Raw genomic sequence first — 23697 nt, forward strand, 5'->3', positions numbered from 1 at the left:
CTTCCTTCCTTCCTTCCTTCCTTCCTTCCTTCCTTCCTTCCTTCCCTATCTCTCAGTTGCAGTTAGTATGCTGATAATTCTGGCTCCACTTATTTCACTCTATGCTGCCTCATGTAGGTGTTTTCGTATTTACTTGTAACTTTCAGATTTGACTTTTCTACTAATAAATTATAACTTATTCTTTTATTTTTTCTAGTTGGACATATTAGTTTGCTTTTTGTTTGTTCATTTGTACTATTACAAATAGAAAAGAGGGGTCATTTTGTTCTCTTTTTAAATTTTTTTGGGGGAGACAATACTAATGTAATGACTGATTGAATTGTTCAAATTAGCTCTGTGACTTATTTATAATCTTGATTTCAAATATTTATCTGGCCTATTTGGTACAAGCATTTTTCCTCACTTCTTATTCTCTCCTTTTAATTGTATAAATTCTTTTATTACTTAAAATCACAGAATTTGAGAAATAGGGGCGGCCAGGTGGCTCAGCAAGTAAGAGCACTGGCTCCAGTGTCAGGATGACCTGGTGATCAAATCCAGGCTCGGATACTTAGCACCACACCCAGAAATAATAACTGGCCATGTAACCTTGAGCAAATTACTTAACCCCAATTGCTTTAAAATAAAAAGAATTTGAGAAATAGATACTCAATGGTCACTTATTCCAATCCATCTGGGAAAGTAAGTCCTATTATATCATACGTGCCAAGTAGTTGTCAAGACTCTGTGTGAAAACTTTCAATAAGAGAGGAATTGTCACTTCTAGAAGAAGCAAATTCCAACTTTTGGATAATTCTAATTGTTAGGAAGTATTTTCTTGACAATAAAACAAAACTGGTTTCTTTCCTCCAGGTTCTATGCTCTGGAACCAAAAATAAGTCTAATTCCTCTTCTATATGACAGCACTTAAAATAATTAAAAATCACTGTCATGTGTCCTCTAAATCTATTCCGAAGGCTAAACACACTCTATTTCTTCAACCCATCCTCACAGGATATGATATGGATTCAATGTATGTAGAATCAATTGTTCTGTTGGTTCTACTCACTTCACTTTGCATCAGTTCATACAAATCTCTCTTGTTTTTTTCTGAAAAAATCTCAATAGTATGTCACTGCAGTCATATACCCTTAATTTGTTCGAACATTCTCTAACTGAAGCGCATTGCCTTAGTTGCCAGGTCAACTGCTTTTGTCACCACTAAAAGAGCTTTTAATAAAAACTGGTTCCATAGTTCCAACCAAGGCAGAAAGGCCTCTAGTGTGAGCTTGATTATTATGTATTGCAAATCTGTTATCCCTGGACTGGCATTGATAAGTTCAAAAAGCTCGTCATCATGATAGACGCCCTCCTTTTCAACTTCTCAATTTCCCTCTTAGATTGTGGGGCCAAGAATTGAGAACAATGCTTCAGAAGGGATTTGATGAGGGCAGTGTACAGTGTGCAGTACCTTTATTGCTACATCTCTTTTGATATAGCCCATAATGGCATTAGTTGTTTTGTTTGTTCACTTAAACAATATACTACTTATTCATATTAAGCTTGCAATTTATGAAAACCCTATGTCTTTTTTTTTTCTGAGATCGGTCACTATATAACCATACCTCTCCTAGCTGGGAAAGTTGGAACTTTTGTTTAAGTGAAACGCTTTGTTTTTATCCCTTTTGCATTTTATTATATTCAGAATGGCGCTCTGCACCATTGGGATATGTTTTTGATATTGATTCTGTCTTTTAATATGTGAGCTATCTCTCATAGCTTTGGGTTATCTGTAAATTTTATAAACATCATATATGTGCCTTAGTATAAGGCATGGATAAAGATTTTCAACAACATAGGAGCAAGCACAGATTCCTGCAGCACTTCACTGGAAACCTATCATCCTCACACTGAATCATTAACAACTACAGCACTCCTTGAATCTGTCCGTACATACAATCAGTTTTGAATACATCTAATATGATAATCATATAGTCCTTATCTTTCTAACTTCTCCACAAGAACAGTACTTTCTTAAAATAAAACCAAAAAACACTTTGCTAAAATCCAGATAAACTATATCCACAGCATTCTACCATCTACTAGTTAACTAATCCTGTCAAGAAGGAAATGAATTTACTCCAGCATGATCTGTTATTGATAAAGTTATGATAACTCTTTCTAAATAGCATTCCCTATTATAAATTTTTAGTAATTATCTCTTTAATTATCCATTCTAGAATTTCCCTGGGAATTAAAGTCAAACTAACTGTGCTATACTTTAAAGACAATTTTTTTCAATTAGGACATGAATTTTCTCTTTTTTGCTATTACTATCATTTTTCACAAATTTCCAAATGTGAGAGTGTTATAGCAAATACGATAGTGTTTCAGAAGTCAAATCTGCCCATTCTTTTAGGACCAGAAGATGTTTCTTGGGCCAAAAGATCTGAACTAAATCAAGAGTAACCAGGTTCTCTTTTACTATCTCCTTCCTTATTCTGGGCATCAAATCCCTATTACTCATTTTTTGTTCCATCATTTCCACTGCAAAGGTGATTCTCCTTGGCAAAGAAAACAGAAAAAAAAGTTAAGAATTAAGCAGCTCTGCAATCTCTCTTTTGTCAATTATCGTTGTCATACTCACTACAATAAAAAGTCCTATTCATGCCCCCCCACACCCCTTTTTGTTGTCCTTAAATTCTCTTGTCAAATTCAGCTCATTTTGAGGTTGCGCATTCCTGACACCATTTTCACAGGACCATGTCATGCTCTTATAACCTTTTTATTTATCTCTTTTCTTCCATCGTCAGTAAATTTCTTTTTAACATCTTAATTGGTTGTTGTGTGCCTTTTGTATTCCTGTCATTCCCTTCATAAAATGTCATTTTTCCTCCCATTGGAATTGCTTCCCTTTCTGTCTTCTGAATTTCTTATACATCCCTCATCCCTCTTGGACTGACTTTCCTATAGCATTTCAGACCATGAAGTACTACTACCTACTGGCTCTCTTGGATCACCTCACATTGACACCTGAGATTAACTTTAGGTCTACAAATTTTGAACTTAAAAAAAAATTAACTTGGCATTTTTCAATGCCTAAGACAGTGTTCTACACGCAGTCATGATTAGTAAGTGTTTATTGATATAAGTGCTGTCTTTTGAATGGCTACATGCAGATCCTTATTTTTAATCACATTTATCATTTGATCATATTTGTCACATTATTTATTTTACATTGGCATACATTGTGATGGGAACCGTGGCAATACAAAAAAAGAGATACGCCATGCCCTTCGGCCTAAATGCACTTGTAAAACCTAATACAGATTTCTTTTCATTAATAATTAGATCTTTGATAAACCACTTTTGGCACTCCATAATCACAGACCATGACCTCTCTATACTTTCTCAGAGACATTCTGCATTTCTAGCAATTTCAGAAGTTACTGCCAACCCCCCTTTGCTCCCTTCCTTCTAAAATACAATCACATAGAGGCCAGCCTTCTGGTGATTAGGCCTTCTACGTGTAAATAGGATAGAATTTAGGTAACAAATCACCATCTGTGTCAGCTCCTATCTAGTGGAAAGAGCTGACATAGCATAGGCATAGCTTGGCAGAACCCTAAAAACCTTTAAATTTTTGGAACATTAGATTAATGGAGGCTCTATTTAATTGAAGTTATTTAATTAGGCGTACTTGTTCTTTTTTTTTATTATTATTTTGTTAAAGGGGGGAAGGTAGGGCAATTGCAGTTATGTGACTTGCCCCAGGTCACAAGGCTAGTTTTTTGTGTTAAGTGTCTGAGGCCGTATTTGAACTCAGGTCCTCCTGGCTCCAGAGCCAGTGCTCTATTCACTGTGCCAACTAGCCACCCTTAGGCATAATTTTTCATGCCTAAAAAAATCTTGGCCTTATACTGTCAAGGTATTCACTAGGAACTTACCAGTTACATCTAACACAGCACTCCATGATGTCTCTCCACTTGAACTTGTAGCCACACATGTGTAAGTGCCAGTATCAGAAACCTATGGTGCAAAAAAAAAGGGTAGTACAAAATATTTCCAAGTAACTTTTCTATAAATATTACATTTCAATTGAGGTAATATTTAATTCCTTAATGTAAAAAATAAATGTTTGACAGTGTGCTGTAAAGTAAATAATATAAGTACAAAACAAATTTTCAGTTACCAAATTTTAACTGTTTTCATAATATTTCTACAATTGATTTTTAAATAATATGACAAAACCACATTATGATCCACCTTACCCCACCACATATTCTGTTATCCGGGGACATAACACTATCTAATTATATGGTAATTCTGAGCATTTACCTGCATGTCTATATACCCACGTCTTTAACTATCTCTGTAATTCTTTCCTTTCTTGGTTATTATCTTCATCTCCTAACATCAATTTGCAAGGAAAATTCATAGTGTCACTTTAAAAAAAATAAAAATAATATTTTCTCAGAACACTCAGGAACATGAGCTAATACCAGAAATTATTTCAATAAACCTGTGAATGAAATTATACACCACAAACAAATCATAATTGAGTAGCTATGAGATAGACTTGGGGACATGAGCAATAAGCAAGTAGATATATAATTTCTTTCTTTTTTGTTATTTTTTACTTTCTATTTTCTCTAAACACAAGGAAATGTGTGAAGATTGAAATAAAGAAGTTAGGTGGGGGGGGAGAAGAGGAGCAAATGTCTTTTGCTTGAAAAATGCCTAGTTCTCTTAAGAACATAAACTTAGCGGTGGCCAGGTGGCTCAGTGAGTAAAAGCACTGGCCCCAGAGTTGGGAGACCTGTGATTGAATCCGGGTTCAGATACTTAACACCACACCCAGAGATAACTGGCCGTGTAACTTTGAGCAAGTTACTTAACCCCGATTGCTTATAAAAAATAATATAAACTCTTATCTCTAGATCAGACAATCTGACTGTGGACTCTCTCTCCATCCCCAGCATTCCCAGACTGAGTCCAGGGCACTCACCTCAGGTCTATTTGATACAGAGATTTCTCTAGCTCTCTATAAGTCTTTCTGAACCTGACTCAAAATATACTGCCAGTTCTTTTTCTCTTGATGGCCCACTTCTTCGGTCCATATTTGGGTTATCCTACCTTTTGTGAGATAGACCTTCTGAATCTTTTGGAACATAGGGTGGACCTTGAGGGAGGGCCTTGAATTTAGCTCTCTTAAAGGATCTTTCTCCAGTCACTAATATTTGCCTGGACTCATTCCTCAATGGTTAGGACATTCTCATCCTGTCATGCTCCCTTTATCCTATTGATTCTGAATCTTTGTGTGGTCAAGTATAAATTTGATTTTCCCCAACTGCATGCTCCCTCACTCCCAACCTCCTCCAAACACCTCCTCCCTCCAAATTTCTCAATAAAAATTAACTATTTCCTCCACTGCACTCTCAAACCACTGCTCAATAATTTAATAACTTATTTTATCTCAAATTGTTTCCTGTCTTATTTCTTCCTCCTTATTTCTTAATGAGACATTGCAAACCAGACTGACCTTTCTAGTACTGGTTAACTTGCAGGTCAGAGTAGTGAGAATTTAGTGCTACTATTAGACTCTATCTCTACCTACTCAGTAATATCCACTCAATAAATTGAAAAAAAAAATAAGTGCCTACTATATGCCAAGCACTGAGCTAAGTGCTGGGGATAAAATGTTCACTATCAGGTTGACAGCCTTTTTCTACTCTCTGGTTTGTGCCCTCACATTAGGAAACTAATGTTTGAAACCTCCTCATTCCTCTTCAAGCTTCCTAGGTTTATTTCTCCCTTCATCCTCTCAGATGACAACTCTGACCTATAGAATTTCCATAGAAAAATTAAGGCTACTGGATGAGACCTTCCTCTTCTCCCCTCCTCATCTTCCCCTACTATTTCTTCTCCACCGTCTCTCAGGAAGACCTTCTCCTTGACAAGGTAAATCTCTCTACATGCATCCCTGACTCAATTCTCTCTCACCTTCTACAGCATATTTTTCCCTATATTATACCCATTCTCTCTAATGTTTAGTCTTTTATTATGTACTAACTTCTTCTATGTTACTTACAAAAATATCCATGTCTCCCTCCTTTAAAAAAGCTACCATTTTGTCCTACCATCCCTACTATTATCCTATATTTCTACTCATTTTCTTGTCATTGAGAAAAATCTGATTAACTTGATTAATCTGATTGAGAAACATTGACAAACATTATTTACAATGAATGTCTCCACTTCCTCTCTCCCCCAGCATTTTAAAACCCTGTGCACTCTGAAATTTGATCTCATTATTTGATGAAATCACCCTTTCCAAAGTCAGCAATGAGCAAATTTAATAGTCTTCTCTCAATCTCATCTTCTTTAACCTCTCTGCTGTCTTTGACATTGTTGACTACCTTTTTCTCTCAAATACTCTCTCTTCTCTGGGTTGTTATAACATTGCTTTATCTTAGTTTTCCTCCTACCTGTCTGACTGTTCTTTCTTGGTCTCCTTGGCTGGATCTTCATTCAGGTCACACCCACTAATGCTAGATGTCCCCCAAGGCTCTATCCTAGTCCATTTTCTCTCTCTCTTATCTTGCTTAATGATCTTAGATTCTATGGGCTCAGTTATCACTTCATGCATCTAATTTTCAGACCTATGTAATTTACTCTAATCTCTCTCCTAGGCTATAGTCCTTCATTATCAATGACCTCTTACACATTTTAAATTGGATATTCTTTAAGAATCTCTGACTCAGTGTGTCCAAAGCAGATCTCATTTTCTTTTCCTATAAACCCTCTAAACTCTTCTTCACTTGCCTGTTACTACTTTAGGACATTATGGTCCTCCCAGTCATGTGGGTTCAAAATGTGAATGTCATATGTGATTACTCTCTCATATTCATAATTCATATCTAATCTGTTTCCAATGCTTGCATTTCAACTTTCACAACATCTCTTATTTGTGTCTCCTTGTCTTCATTCATACAGCCACTACACTGGTGCTATTGTAATAATATTAGATTAATTAATTGATTGGTCTCTCTGCCTCAAATTTCCCTCTACTCCACTAAGTACTCCACTCAACTGTCAAAATGTTCTTCCTAAAATGCAGGCTGATCATGACATTCCCCCCTAGTGGAATAAACTCTAGTGACTTCCCATTAACTCCAGGAATAAATACAAAATCTAATGCTTGACTTCTAAAGCTCTTCAAAACCTGCCCTCTTTCTGCCTTTCCAATCTTCTTACCTTTCTTACCCCATGTATTGTGCAATTCAATGTCTATTACAATGCTATATCTCATAACACTGGGCATTTTTACTTGTTCTCTATGTCTAGAACTCTCTCTCTCACTCTTCCTCCTCATCTCTGCCTCCTGGCTTCCTTTAGTTATCAGATAAAAACCTTACCCAGTTCTCCTGAATTTTACTGCCTTCCTTCTAACCCTATCTCTAATGTACCTGGTACACATTGTGTATGCATTTTTTGCATGTTATCTCTCTTAATAGACTGTGGACAACTTGAAAGTAGGGAATGTTTTTTTGTCTTTCTTTGTGTCCTTGACACTCAGCACAGTGCCTAGCATATAGTATATAGTAGGTAGTTAAGAAATATTTGCTCCTTATGAACAATAACAGCTGAGGTATCTACATAGCTCATCCATGCCTCAAGTTGCTCTACAGGACAGGAAGGAGACTAATGGCTGCATGAGTGAAAGTGTATTTTTAAGCATGAATGTGTGTATACATGTAAGTGTGTATATATGCCCATATATATGCAAGTGTATACATGCATGCTTACATACATGTGGGTATACACACATGTACATGAGAATCTATAAGTAGAAGTGAATTTTGACTTCCTAAAACAGCCTATAAGTCAAGGACACACACACACATGCACATGCACTCACAAACGGATATGGATTACATATATATATATAATATATATATAATTATATGTACACACATATAAATACACACAGAGATTTTATTATATGCCTAACTATATTCATATCTGATACATAGATGTTACTAATTTCTGCCAAATATTTTGCTATCTATGCGCACATATATGATATGCACATTTTTTACTTCTGCCATATAGTTTGAGATATATAAACAGATAACACCTGTATTTCTTCCTTTCTTCCTTCCTTTCTTTCTTTCTTTCATCTCTATTTAAAATTATATAGAACGAATTAATAAAAATCAGTGTATCAAAGAGATACATTGTTTTCCAACACAGATTTAGAGAATTTTTCAGTTGAAAGAAACCATAGAGGTTATCTAGGGCAAATTCTTCAATGCATTGTTCTCTTAAGCCTTAAAAAAAAAGAACAAAGGCTTTCTCATATTCCACTGTTAGTTTAAACATGTTTTAATCATGTTGTATTTAAGATATTCCATGCACAATTTACTATTTATGAGTTATGCTATTTTATACTCCAAAGAGGTCAAAGATGAGGAAAGAAGGAAAGTGAAAGGAAAAGGGGAAAGAGAAAGATGTACCCACCTGAACACAGAACTACAGAGAATACCAAGGAGATAAGAAGGTTTTCTTAAATGAGCAATGCCAAGAAAACAACAAAATGGGAAAGACAAGAGATTTCTTCAAAAAAGAGATATCAAGGGAGATCATTTCATGCGAAAATAATTATGATAAAAGACCAAAATGGTAGGGACTTAATGGAAGCAGAAGAAATTAAGAAGAGATCTCAAGAATATATAGAAGAATTATATAAGAAATATCTTAACATAACCAGGATGGTATGGATACTGATCTAGAGAAAGCATTGCTAACAATTAGGCTAGTGGAGGATGGAATTCTACCTGAGCTACTTAAGATCATAAAAAGATGGTGCCATGAATATGCTGAACTCAGTATGCCAACAAATTTGGAAAACTCAACAGTGGCCACTGAATTGGGAAAGATCCATTTATATTCCAATTCTAAAGAAGGGCAATGCTGAAGAATTTTCTACTTAGAGAGCAATTGCACTCACTTCACAAACCAATAAGGTTATGCTTAGAATTTTGCAAACGAGGCTTCAGCATTTACATGAAACCGAGTATTAGAGAAGCAGGCTGAGTTTTCAAAGAGGGAGAGGAACTAGAGACCAAACTGCAAGATTTGTGCACTATAAAATTAAGCAGGTAATTCCAAAAAAAAATCTACTTCTGCTTCACTGACTACACTAAAGCCTTTAACTGTGTGGATCACAACAAATGTGGCAAGTTCTCAAAGAGATGGAAGTACTGGATCATATTACTTGTCTCCTGGGGAAAACTGTACATGGATCTACGATCAACAGAACTGAACATGGAACAATTGATTGGTTTAAGATCTCAAAAGGAGTAGGAGAAGGCTGCATGTTGTCACCTTATTTGCTTAACTTGTATGCAAAGCACCTCATATGAAATTCCAGGCTGGATGAATCAAAAGTCAGAATTAAGGTTGCCAAGAGAAATATGGACAATCTCAGATATGCAGACAATACCACTCTGATGACAGAAACTGATAAAGAATTAAGAATCTTCTTGATGAGGGTGAAATAGGAAGTGTAAAAACTGGCTTGAGACCACATAAAAAAAAACTAAGATCATGGCAAATGATGCCATTACTTCCTGGTAAACAGAAGAAAAAATGGAAGCAGTGTCAGGTCTTATATTCTTGATCTCAAAGATCACTGTGATTGCAGCCATGACATTAAAAGGCACTCGGAAGGAAAGGGATGGCAAATCTGGACAGCATACTAAAAAATGGCCATTATCTTTCTGACAAAGGTCTGGACAGTCAAAGCTATGGTTTTGATAGTAGCAAAGCGTGGCTATGAGAATGTGAAATAAGGAAAGTTGAGCATTCTGGAATTGACACTCCAGAATTATGTTGCTAGAGAAGGATTTTGAGAGTCCAAGGGACAGCAAGAGATCAAATCAGTTAATACTTAAAGGAATTAATTCAGACTATTCATTGGAAGGTCAGACACCAAAGCTGAGGTTTAAATACTTTTGTCACATAGTGAAAAGGCAGGAATCACTGGAAAAGACCACAATTCTGGGAAAGACTGAAGGCAAAAGGAGAAGGGGAAGGCAGAGGATGAGATGGAAAGCTAGTGTCATGGAAGCAATGAACATGAACAAACTTCAGGAGATAGTGGAGGACTGAAGGTCCTAGTGTGCTGGGGTCACAAAGAGTAAGACATGACCAAAGAACTGAACAACGACAAAAGAGGACAAAGTGATGAAGTCACCAGCGAATGTACTGGGATTAATGAAAGGTATTTTTTAATCCTAATTTGCTTTTTAATTCTGAAGTATTGTATTTAAAAACTTCAGTGCAGCAATATATACATTCTCAAAGGTTTGACCCAAAAGAAGTATGAAGGAAATACTTGGGGCTGGACAGATGCAGCTCCCTCCCCTCCCAATGGTGCTATAATTTACCTGGATATACTAAATTCTATCTCTAATAGTTGTTGGCTGGAATAGATAACCAAGAAGTTTCAAGGGCTAATAGTAATGGCAAAAACTTAAATAGGAAAATATTATAGCTCCATGCAGTACACTACTGGTAACAGTGAATTTATTCCAAATCAAGTGAATCAACTAAATATTACATAATAAAAATGAATAGTTAAAACCTAAAAAAAAGTTGCTTTTCCTAGAGAAGTCTTTACAAAAGATATAAAACAAAGAGCAAATAAGGAAACAGCAAATCATTCCAGCATTCTTGCCAAGAAAATCCCAAATGGTGTCACAGACAATCAGATATGACTGAAAAAAGGCTGAATAGCAAAATTAATAAAGGGAGGTTTATAATGAATGTAAATCTTAATATTGTATGCACTTAATCTGTATATTTCTTGTTTATGTATTATTTCAAAATGAAAAGTTATCCACACAACTATATTTTGTTAAAGTATAAAGTTATCGAACATAATAATAGACAATGTCAAACTGGAAATTAGAAAAAAATTCTATTTTAAATAAAAAAGTGATGAGACACTAAATGTATATAAAATAATAACTATCCATACATGGTAGAGAGCTGTTACATAGTGCACATCTCTTTCTAGAATTACTTCAGGTAATTTTATTGATGGATATAACCTCTCTGAAATAGTGAATCTATGTTATATTAAAATATTAATGTTTTGAAATGAATAGATATTTAGAAGTTAAAATCTTCAGTACAGAAGACTTGCTTCCCACAAGCTAATGCTACAATTCAATATTTGGCAAAATGTATACAGCAGTCATCTCTCCTTTTGGCTTTTTTTAACATTCAAATATCAATCCAAATACTACAACAAAAGCAGGTTGGTATAGACCTGCTAATATGACCACGACTAAAAATTAAACTGCTGAACAGAATGAAGACCAAAATTCCAAATGCTTGAATAAGAGTAGTCACAAAGGAAAAGAAAATATTTTAATGTATATAAGAGTTATTCAAAATGAAACAGTGGAGTCTATGGAATATTGTGCATAATTTATTCATATGGCCAGTGTGTGAAGCTGAAAGTTCCAGAATTGATTCTTGGGTAAATTCTTAAGTGTTTGGCTATTATGAGGGCCTTTACAATGCTCATTTTAACTTGTTTTTACTTTCATACATTTTTGACTTGTGTTCAAATTGCACAGACACAATGTTCTTCACCATATTATTTCCTGGCTTGCAATATTCTCATTTGAGGGAGAGTCAATAAATGACATGAATTTCATCGCATTATTAATATACTTTATTTCATAACAAAAATGGTGCTGTGTAAAGAATGAAAACTACTCAAACACAGTAATGAAGGTATACAGTGATGTGTACATCACAGAAATAGAATATCTTTGATAAATGAAAATTCACCTTATTGTTTCCCCTTCGTATTATTAAAACAATGATAGGGGAATTACTGTAGTCACCATCCTGTTTTTTTTTCAACTTTTCTTCAAGCATTATAATCATTAGAAATAGAAGACTCTTGGAAGCATTATTCAAAAGCCAAATTTAAAGAGTAGTTTTTGGATTTTAATAGGATATCAATATATGAATATAGCATACAAAACTGTAGAATATACTATACAAAACACAAAAAATAAAAAACACAAACAAAACTAGTCTTCTACAAATATTATTGTTATAATAAGCAAAACCCTTTGCATTTTATCACAGCTGTTGAAGAGAAACATATAACTTTTAATAAGTGCAAATGCTATGAGATATGAGGAATGCTTAGATAATATTGCATTTCCTTGTCATTGTGGTGAGGAGCAAGTATGAAATTAGCCACCTGAAGCTGTTGTTGCTTTAAATGGGATCTATTTTAGCTTTCAAAAACAAGTCACTCATTCAGATATCAATTAACTAGAAGAAAGACAACCATGTTTCATCCTGTAGTTCGTTTGTCACAGATGATTTTTGTATTAATAACGTTATGGGAAATAAAACAAAAATTGAAACACAAAGAGGATTATGTATAGAAACTTGTATGAATAAAAATTAAACACCTTTAAAGATAATCTTTGAAGTAAGAGAATGACTTTCTTCATTTTGAGTTTTCCCAAAGAAACGTACTGTTAAGTGATCCTTGTATTTTCATAGCTCATTTTTACACCATCATCACCCTCACCTTAATTTAGTAATTTTTTTTTCTTTTTACTTTAATTCTAAATAATGTCTGTTGGTTACTGGTACTTCACATTTTTCCCTCTGCCCTTTCATCTTTACATGTGTATGGACCAGGTGCTTTAAACAAAGAGATTAATGTGCTGGCACACTCCATCACCTACTCCTATGTTTGCAGAGTTGGCTGCAGAGAAGCCCCTAAGAGCTTGTGTCTCAGAGATACTACTCAGAAATCTGTCAATGTGCAGAAGGTTTGTTTGAGATCATCAAGCTCCCACCTTTAATTGCTGCTTTCCAACACTACTGGGGATCTTGACTATTCAAGCGCACCCTTTAATCCAGCTGTACAGGAAAAATGCATTAACCTTCATGGCCCAAACCTGCCTTTAGCCCAGAGAGAAAAGCTAAATTGTTTACTCAAGTAGAGCTAGCATTAATTTTTTAATAAATTCCATTTCATTGAAAGAAGGTTAACAATTTATGATCAGTGATGAGACAATGAAAGAAAAATGTGACAAATTTGTTTTCCTTGAGCTTCACTATCACAATATTACTACTATTCAGGAAAAGCCTTGTTTTATTCTATTTTCTCTAAAATAAACTTTAATCATATAAACGTAAAACATATAAGATCATTTCAGAGCTGCAGTTAACCTAGAAGCACTCTCTTTCAGAACATAAGCACATATACTAGAAGTAAACAATAAGAATTTAGGTTATGATACATGTGGCTAACATACACTTACTTTATGAAAATCTACCAACTCAAGAGTCCAAATTATGAATATATAAAATATTTACAAATGAAAATATTTAATAGACCAAATATAAGAAATTACACGGCTTCCAGGTGTGATTTCTTCCCATAGCTATAGTCCTACATCTTTTGCTGTCTACAAGATAGTAACCCTTACATAGCCTAACAAAAGGTGATATTTAGCACAATGAAATATTAATCTGCCTTTAAATGGACTTTTTCTCATACTTCTTCTGTATAATCACCATGTTCAATAACTTGACTGATTTTGATTATTCTATTTCCTTTGTCCCCATTTATACTCACAGAATTTTGATGATCTTTCCTACATAGCATCTTTAGGACTCACCCTTTTCCTCTGCTCTCCCATGAAGAGCTCCTAGAATTCAGATCCATATCACCTAATACTACATGACTGCCTCCAAATCCATCTTCATTTTGTCTCTCCACTTCTGACTACTTAACACGTGTTACAACATAATAGTTTCAAAACATCCTTCTCATTATTTCATTCTTCTATTAAAGGATCTGTAACTCTTCACCTTGCCTAATCATTCTGATTTAAATTTCTCAGCCTCTCTTTGTAGTCTTCTAGCAATTTATCTAATCTCCAAACCTATTTATACATCTAACTTCATCTCCCATTATCCTTCAACATGCACATTTTTCAGGTGGGTTTACATAAAATTGTTTTTCATAGTCAATAAATGACACCTGATATTTCCAAATTATTATTAATTTTGAAGTTGTAAATCTTTTTTAAAAATAATTTTATTTCCTTATTTGTAAAATTAGTAATATTATGATTTAGATGTAAGATGTAAAGAAATCTTGTGCAGATATAAATGAATTGTTCATAAGGTAAAAATATATCACTAATTATAGCATGAACAGTAAACATTAATACATAAAATATCACATAAATATATAATTTTGAAGAATCTGGTCATGTCAAGAATTTGACTTACACGTAAGTTCTTAATCTGTAGCGTTCCTTGGTCTTGCAAAGATGTTCTTGGATCTCTACCCAGAAAAGTGAATCCTTCCTTTAACCAGCTAATAACAGGTAGAGGATCACCTGTGGTTTTACATTTCAGCAGGGCTGTGCCATCTACTGCTAATGTCTGGTTGGCTGGGCCTTGTAGAATTATAGGTGGAGGCCTATCTGTCAAAACTAAATGATAAAGAAAATTTCAGGATATTTTACTTAAGGTACAATCTATAAATTGAGATAAAAAACACATCTACTGATCTTAAAAATAGTCAGTTATTAGACTTTAATAATTAAGAACATTTACTGTGTTCATAATTATTTAGAAAGACAAAGACTTGTTAATATTGAAATGACAATGTGAGCTGTTTATAGAAGTTATTTATAAACTACTGATTTTATTTAAAACTGTTTAAATATTTTCTTGTCAACTTTCACTAAATTTCATTTTACAATTGTTGATAATATGCAGTTGAATCATCTCCTACCATATCCTCCTTAATTTGAAATAAGGATGGTTGCCACTCTGTTTAAGGTTTCCTATTTAATAACACAGATTACTCAACACATTTATTATTAAATAATTTAATTTAAAATGAAAATACATTTTCTCTACATATTTTACGTATGATTTCTTGATGTATCTCGCAAAAGAATCTAGGTCAGTGTTTAGATAGAATATTCCATTGTACAGTGACTTATATTCAAAATAAATTCCCATGTTTTTAAAAATACTGATCCTGGTCTCTTTATTTTCTTTAATATTTAACTAGGATTGCTTATATGATACTCCAACACATAATCTAAATATGTCATTGTTACTACTCAAGAATATAGTTTTAGAAATGAATTTGAAGTTATAATAATCTACTTTTAAGCTAGTTATTAGAATACTTTGAAATTTCACTTTAAATTCAGGAACTATAACCAAAATCATCTAAAGTACAGAAAACAAATAGCAGATCTTCTATTCTTAGTCTATGGACAATCTTAGGGCTCTAATTAATGTGAGGTTTTTCTATTGTGATATTGATCATAAAAACACATGCAAATGTGTTTATATGTAAGATAAAATTCACAGAACTTGATGAATATGACAATTCTTTTTTTGTTGTTGTCAATATGTTAGCAACAAACCAGTAGCTTTGCACCTTATATAGCTTTATTAGCTTTGTGACACGGCTGTTAAATTAAATAGAAAAAATTAACATATTCAAAATGTAATTAAAACTGGACTAAATTTTACAGAAAGATAATATAAAAAGAAGAACCTTGAGCAATAATGGCTAGGTTTCAGAAAGCCAATCTAAAAGTTTAGTAGAAAATTTTCTTTTATCATATATCAGTGTATACAAACTGAGGACAGTATTTGACCAAAGATAATCACTTTACAGTCAGTGGAAAAAGTGATTTATATAATGGGTTTACAAGTTTAATTCTACTCATACTATATTTATAATATTTGGGGATATTTTGGAATAAAAATATAAATTCAAATATTTTGTAGGAATGTGTTTTAGTATCCATGAATTCCTTAGATTTAGTCAAAGGGCATTTAATTAGTTTTTTTTTTCCCTTCTGTCTAAATGGATATCTCATCTTACTTTAAAACAGAATGATCAATAAAGTAATTGAAAATCTCCTGGCCAGAAGGAATTTTCAGTTTCAAGGATGTTATAGGTGAAATACTACTACAGGTTTCCATGACACTAAAGTCAAAGGTTAAATGAACACTTAAGGTTTCCAGTGATCTGTGAATAAATCTATGGAATTCACTATACATTACAAATCCTCAATAATCTGTTGTTATATTTTATATTCTGAAATTCATTATCAATATACGATATGCTTGAGTTTCTTCTATGTCCTCAGAATACTAGTCACTATTTCAAAATATATAGTTCTATGTTTCCCTTTCCTGCTAATACACACATATACACACATCAGTAAGAATGAATTTATATGGAAGTCCTTATAAGGAATATATCAATATAAAATCAGTGAAATTATCACTGAGCTCAGTATTTTATCATACTAATGCTATGATAGTAGTCTCTTCTCATATGAACACTTAAATTGAAACTATTCCTAGAAAAGAACTACAAGTGTAAAAATGGGACAACAGAAGCAGTGCTGTAGATGGAATCATTAATCAGTTGGCATGGTTTACATTTTGCATCTTAAAGTCAACTGAATCTTAACTGCAAAAAAAGTGTTAAAATAAAAAATGTGGCCTACTCATTATTAAATCATCAAAGTAAAAACAACTCTTCTTTATAATTTTAAATAAAAATTTACATTAGTATGTGAAGTTACATATCATATTATTTCTAAAACCTTGAAATTAGATTTCTCTACTTTCAAAATCAATAAATTTCATAATGTCTACTCAGTGTTGACTGCCAAAGGATCTTTGACTCTCTGATTGCTTTCTTAAGTAAAAATCAATAGAAGAATTAATATCTAATCCAGTGGCACCTAAATGTATTGAATCATCTCAATCATAAACCTATTCACTTAGGGTCATTTTTCATTGCTTTCTCCTTTTCAGTGTAGGATACAAAACTAAAAGGAGACCTATAGTTACACAGAATGAAGACTTAAATTTAGAAAGACAGTTTTAAAATAAATTAAGCCTTCTGTGTTCATTCCATTAGGCATAATAATGAACAATCACCTGTTCCACAAGCCATATAAGTCATATGAACGTGAATTCCCCTTCTTAAACCATTTTTCTACTTTAAATTGTTTTCATTTTTTCCAATGCTAGCTAGTTTTTCCTGTCCTTTGTTTTTGTTTCATTAACTTAGTTTGTCATTTTTATTTAAAAATAATAGTATGCACAGTCAGACTTCTACAGTATTTAGCTATATACTTAAGATACTATGAAGGGGAAAAAAAGTTCCTGCATGTAATTATCTTCAACTAGATTTATTTTCCAAGTACATATATCTGGCATTTTTGCTGACTGATTACAGAAGAAAAAAAAAGATAAGAACTTGAAAAGATTAATAATTACCTTTCATCTTATAAGGAATAAAAATGGTATAGTAGACCAAAAAACCTTGACTGACTAAAAGAAGAATGTCTCATCACTGTTACCCTTGAACCTGACTTCTCCTTTTGGCTCTACAGCCGTAAATCCCGAAAACATAAGCAGCTGCAACCATTAACATCTCAATGTCCTCTCAGCCATGTTTGTCTATTCTATTTATTCCAATCACAGACACAGCATTGAATCAGGCAGTACTGTGGACAGATATTAAAAAATACTGCTTCCTATTAATTCTAAATGATCTTTTAATATACATGTACATTTAAATTGTATGAAAATGCATCATTTTGTCAGAAAGAGAGAGAGATATGAAATGCAGAGAGGTCACAGAGCAGAGACTGCTCTCAGCAGCCAGGGTGAGAAAACAAGGCTTTGAAAAATTTAAGGAAAAGGTAGAATTATCTCTCCTTGTTATAAAGACATGGACTTCATTTAGGAAACAAAGTATTACATTTATGTAATAACAAAAGTATCGCATTTATGCTCAAACTTTTTCACTGTGTCTAAATTTCTCTTATTACCAACTATGAAAAATATTTTCTTGGGAAAAATCAGATTATTCAGTGTTCAATATCTTTTCCAAATTTTATTGTGAATGCAAGTGTCATTATGTTAATAGTTAATCTGTGTATATAGCAAAATCATCAAATGAAGCTGATTAAAAAGGTCAAATCTCAGTAGGGGAAATTTTTATGTCATTTCCTAACAGTTACCCATTATCTTCTAAAAATAACACCCCTCTTTATTTATTTAGCATTTTTCATTCATTTTTTTCCCATTGGGAGAAGAAATGGTGTTCATAACACTTGGATACTATTCAAACAATGTTTTCATCATAACAGAAATTTTAAAATAAACAAATAATGGCTTATATGGAATATTTGGTCAGTAAAAACCACCAAATTTATAATTTAATTTCTAGAAAACAATCACAATCATATAAAGAGAATCAAATAATGGCTCTCACCATCAGTAACTTCCAGCTGGGCCTTTGCTAAAATACTTCCTGCAACAGTTAAGGCCTGACAAATATAGTAGCCTGCATCAGACCTCTGAATGTTTGTAATAGTAAGATCTCCAGTTGGTGACACTGAACATCTGCTGCTGGGTTGTAGAGGCTGGTTTGGGAAAAGCAGGTTCTGTGGAAGCAAATAAAATTTCATCAGAATTCTTTTCAATCCTCAGATAGAAAGAACAGATTAATCTGCTTGGCAAAGTAGTAACAAAGAAGAAAAAAATACTGTGTTTTAAATAGAATGAAGTGAATCCATAAAAGTAGGGTGAATTTTGTGGGATTTTTGATGACTTGAAGTTTGGTAAAGGTTTCCAGAGATTCTAATAATAAGACAGCATGAGAAAATTAGCAGAATTTCTTTTCATGGTCTAAAAATGCTAAGTAAAATACAGCAACAATAACAATATGAATAATTTTTTATTTAGGACTTTAAAGTTTACAGAAACCTTACATAAATGATCTCTTTTGCTGCTCACAAAAACCTAGTGAAATTGGTGCTGTTATTATCCCCACTTACAGACGGTCAAATGGAGGGTGGAAGAGCTTAAGTGACTTGCCAAAGGAAAAATTAGTAAGTGTAATGAGAGCAACTGAGGCAAGATTTGAAGGCAGGTCTTCCTGATTCCATGTTTGGCATTCTATATCCATTATACCACCTAACTGCCTCAAGAGAGAAGAAAAGTATGAAGGCCTAATTCAAAATGAAGTAGGAACATTTAAACCAAATGATAGCACAGTAACAATGATAGCATAAGTCAACAATGGTATACAATTAGAATTATATGATAAATAAATCTTATTCATTTAACCTGAGAATATGCATGTTAAGCTTAAAGAAACCCATAACACTGAAACCTTGATTTTCATTTAGGGCCTGGGTAATAGCTGCTAAAGAAGTAGTGGAATAAAGTGAAGAGGGAGATATACACCACCTTAACTTTAAATGGGCAAATTATCATTAAAAAGCTTCAAAAGTTTTTTTTTTTTTTAAATCACGGAAGTAACATTAACCTGGTTAGCCAGTGTAACTTTACTATAGATTAAATAAAGAAAATATTGAAGTATATTTCTAGGTTGGATTATAAATAAAGGGTATATCAGTTTTTATGTTGTATTCACTCATAAAAAAATATTCTAACCCTTTGCGATCAGTTTCTTAATACAGTAATTCATTTGTCAGGTTAGTAATTAAACGGCTCAAAAACAGTACAATCAGGAGGTAATAGCATTCAGTTAAAGACACAAGACACATTTTCACTTTAAAATGTTTTTACCCTTGAAGTAAGACCAATAGAAGAGGATAAAATAGGGTATTAGCACTTTTCAATTACGCTAAATGACTTTAATCCAGCAAATGATTCCTACTTTAATTAGAAGCTTTACTCTTTATTACAACATGATGAATGTCCACTTTATTAGATTCAAGTGTGTCACTATAAGCCCACTTTACATAAACATTACCATATTATTAAAAGCCTTCTAAAAGGAGTGATGGTTACTAACACATAAGTTTCACTTGTTAAAACCGAAAACGTTATTTCCTTCCTAGAGAAATTTTGTTACTTTAAAAGGCTACAAACCTTTCATACAAATTTTGGATGACACTTTTAGAATAAAATAATTATTCTATAGACTCTAAATATGTTGCTGGACTAAACCAATCTCAAAGATCGGGACCTAACGCCACTTGAAAATGATGCAATAATTCAAAGCATGCATTTTCATTCAATTAGATGTTAGAATACTAATTTATGTAATACTAATATATCATATGAGTTGGTTACTCTCTGAGATGCCTCTTTCTACATCATTTCAACTCACCTAATAGATTAGTTGACGTGGAAAAATCACACATGATTGAAGCTAACCCATAATTCATATTATGCACTACTGTGACATTAGCAAAAGTGGATTACAGGGGAAAAAAACAGCATGAAATGCAAGGGCCTTTTCTTAGCTGAAAGTAACTATCTGTGAATGCTAGGTAGCATGAGCAGCACATGTGATTGAGATTATAGACCACTACATTAATGATCTTACCATTTGTATTGATCTTACCACATGTTGCTATAAAAATTGGATATCATAGATAGTAAAATATTTTCTTTTCAATAGCTTCACAATTCATGAACTGATGCTATTAAACTTTACCAAACCCTTCCTTCCTCTGAGTGAGCATACAGATGTATGCGGCGAAGAACAGAATAGGAAAAAAACTCAAATGAAGCAAAAAGTCCAACTAAGCTGAAGTCAAACATTAAATACCTACTTAATGCTAAATGTCAAATCACAGACAAATATCCAGGCTAAATTTTCCTTAAATAGCAATCTTGTTTTGTCAAATGAGGAATGGAGACTTACTTCATATAAATGTCTAAAGCAGAATTTGGCATGGGCATAGCAAAATGAACCAAGCTTAGGCAACTTCTAGTTACTGACAAAGTATGGGGAATAAGCGATTAAACAAGCTAAAATGTGGAATGATCTAGGCCTAGGAAAGACTTGGTTCAGAAGTCAAAAGACATACAAATCTGATAATAATTCACCAGTAGTTTAATGGCTGTTGTTCCATTTTCTCCCTAGCCCTCGTTTGGCAGGAAATGTGACAATAGTCAAGACACTGAAGACTATTTGGATTTGACTAGAGAAAAGAGGCAGGGGGAATAAAATCATAAGGAAGAACTGCATAAACGAAATGATTTTAGAGTTTCTCCACAAATCCAAGGATGAAAAGCATCTGGGTGGGGGCGGCCAGGTAGCACAGCGAGTAAGAGCACCGGCTCCAGTGTTGAGAAGACCTGGAGATCGAATCCCGGGCTCAGACACTTAGCACCCACCCAGAAACACTTTGCCGTGTAACCTTGAGCAAGTTTCTTAACCCTGATTGCTTTAAAAAAAAAAAAAGCATCTGGGTGAAAGTAAGTTTTAACCAATGACTGGAGAGGGAGTTACACTGGTGTAGGTCAATTACTGTATAATGAAGAATGGTTGAGGAAAAACAACTGTCGCTACTCTATGGATCATTGCAAATTGGAAATTGAAATAATCTCAATTTGACAAGCCCTTTGAGGGGAGTTTAGACTTGACCAATACCTCAAACTCCGGGGTCATGATTGGCTTCAAAATGTCCACCATAAGTTCTGCCAGGGAACAGATCTTTTGTAGAAGAGGTAACACAAGGAAGGATAAAATTCTACACTTCTGGGGACTAGATTGGAAGAAATCCAAACTAGAACATCTTCCCTCAGAATTTTGAGATCCTGGAGGATCCAGGAGACATTCTATTGAATTCCAGGTTCAGCCCAAGGTTTACATGGGCTGAAATTCTGATACCCCAAAGGAAGCATGTGATTTGTGCTAGAGGCTGTGGAAGAGTATAATGCATAGAAGTCTGGGGCAACAAGCTGTCTAGGATCCAAACATGGATTCAACAAGTAGGGAAATAACAAATACAACAAGATAAGGGATTTGGGACCTTTGGCATATGATAGTTTTACATTATTTATTCTATTAGTATTCAATGTGATGCAGAAAATTAAGTTTCCCTTGGATAGAACTTTTACCTCAGTGTAAATAAGGGCTCAATCTGTTTTTTGTTTTGTTTTGTTTTTTACTCTGGTGAAATAGACTCTCACATGTCTGAACGCAAAAAAAGAAACTTACCCAAAGATGATGGTTTCTTTGGTTTAAATGAATACATAATTGGCTTTCTGTGACTTATATGGCTTTGTTTTACTTGAAATAACCTCAGCTTTAGAAGTTAATGTATGGATGTGATCAGGATAAGTTATATATGATTCATAAACTTAATTCTACATGCCTATATTGTGCTCAATAATATCCGTGAATGAATAGTGTCATGTCAAAACATCATTCTTTCTATTTATATGAAATCCCTCCTATCATATTTTAAATATGAAATGATTTCACAATAAGAAATAAAAGAAAGGATCCAATTAACTTTAAAGAACATCAGAGTTTAGGGTTCAGAGATTTCAAAGAAGATTCAAGTCTTATACTCACCTGGCTGCCTTCTTTCTGCCAAAAAACAGCTGGCTGAGGGTTTCCTTTAGTTTCACAGGGAAATGTAACTGTTCGACCTTGAGCTACAATCTGATCTCTTGGCCTAACCACAAACTGTGGAGGAGCTATAAGTTAAGAGGAGAGAAACTAAGTAAATATCAAACAGAAGACACACAGAAATTACAACAAAAAGAAAATTAGTACTCTAACATTGCTTTCAGTGCCAAGAAGATCCTGGAGTTAAAAAAAAAATTCTCATGCACTTCTCAAAACACGTGGAATGAAATCACTATTACATGTAAGATGGACGCAATTGTTACAGCATTTTGTATCAATTGTTGCCACTCACATTTTAAAAGCTGTGTAATAGATTTCTGAGGCTCATAGATTTTTCTGGACAAACAGAATAAAAACTTTTCAATTATGTGTTTTGGGGATGAATTATTTTTCTAATTGGCCAGGTTTACTTACAATATATATTGAACATATCTCTAGAGGACTCTTCTGAATCTACTATTAGCACCCAAAGATAACTTAGGTAAAGAAAAAAATCACTCCCTTGGACAGATTTTGAAATTCTATGAAGTTACTCAGGACAATGGTCTCCAAATTTCTTTGGTTATACATCCCTATCAGTTGAAAAAATGCACCCGCAAATAATTCTTTTAAATTATGTAACTGTACATGTATACATATGTGTACATATGATATCAAATATAAAAGTAGGAACTTAAAAAGGATGAGCTAAAGATGAAATTTTTGTATTTGATAGTATTTAATCCAAGAGTAAAAATCAATAGGTAAACAAGTTCACGGAATAGGGGTGGGACATAGCTAGATCTGTTTTTTTTTTTTTTCCCAGTCAGATCTGTACTTTAGGAAAATCGTTTTGGCAGCTGTATGGACAATGGATTGGAGAAAATAGATATTCGAGTTAAGGAGGCTAAATCACCAGGTTTTAGCTGAGTTGAGAAGTACTGAGAGTCTGAACTTTGTGGCTATGTAGATTGCGAGAAGTGAACAGATATGAGAAATATGAAGGTAGAAAAGACCAGATTTGGTATCTGAATATATATGTGGGATGAGTGAAAAATGAGGATCAAAGACAAAACTGAGGTTGTGGGAATATAGGTGACCTTCGGAAGGACAGTGGTACTCTTGGAAGTAATAGGAAAGTTTTAAAGAGTAATGGATTTGGGGAAAAGATAACATGTGATCTCTGAAAGATAATATGTGATGGAGATCAC

General features: G+C 33.6%; 1 protein-coding gene across 10 annotated transcripts in view; it reads right to left on the reverse strand.

Moving 5' to 3' along the window:
- Window positions 1–23697, reverse strand: part of ROBO2 (roundabout guidance receptor 2) — an 800464-nt gene that overhangs the window by 119953 nt on the left and 656814 nt on the right. For all 10 annotated transcript variants that reach the window (XM_069100506.1, XM_069100507.1, XM_069100511.1 and 7 more), the window contains exons 8-11: window positions 22451–22575; window positions 18380–18551; window positions 14335–14540; window positions 3927–4008 (exon numbers count right to left, since the gene is read on the reverse strand). In XM_069100506.1, the coding sequence (XP_068956607.1) occupies window positions 3927–4008; window positions 14335–14540; window positions 18380–18551; window positions 22451–22575 (585 nt within the window). The remainder of the gene's footprint in view (window positions 1–3926; window positions 4009–14334; window positions 14541–18379; window positions 18552–22450; window positions 22576–23697) is intronic.

This window comes from Petaurus breviceps, unplaced genomic scaffold (genome assembly GCF_028583685.1).
Source record: "Petaurus breviceps papuanus isolate PSGF00001 unplaced genomic scaffold, PetGlider_PUasm1.0 419, whole genome shotgun sequence".
Classification (NCBI taxonomy): Eukaryota; Metazoa; Chordata; class Mammalia; order Diprotodontia; family Petauridae; genus Petaurus; species Petaurus breviceps.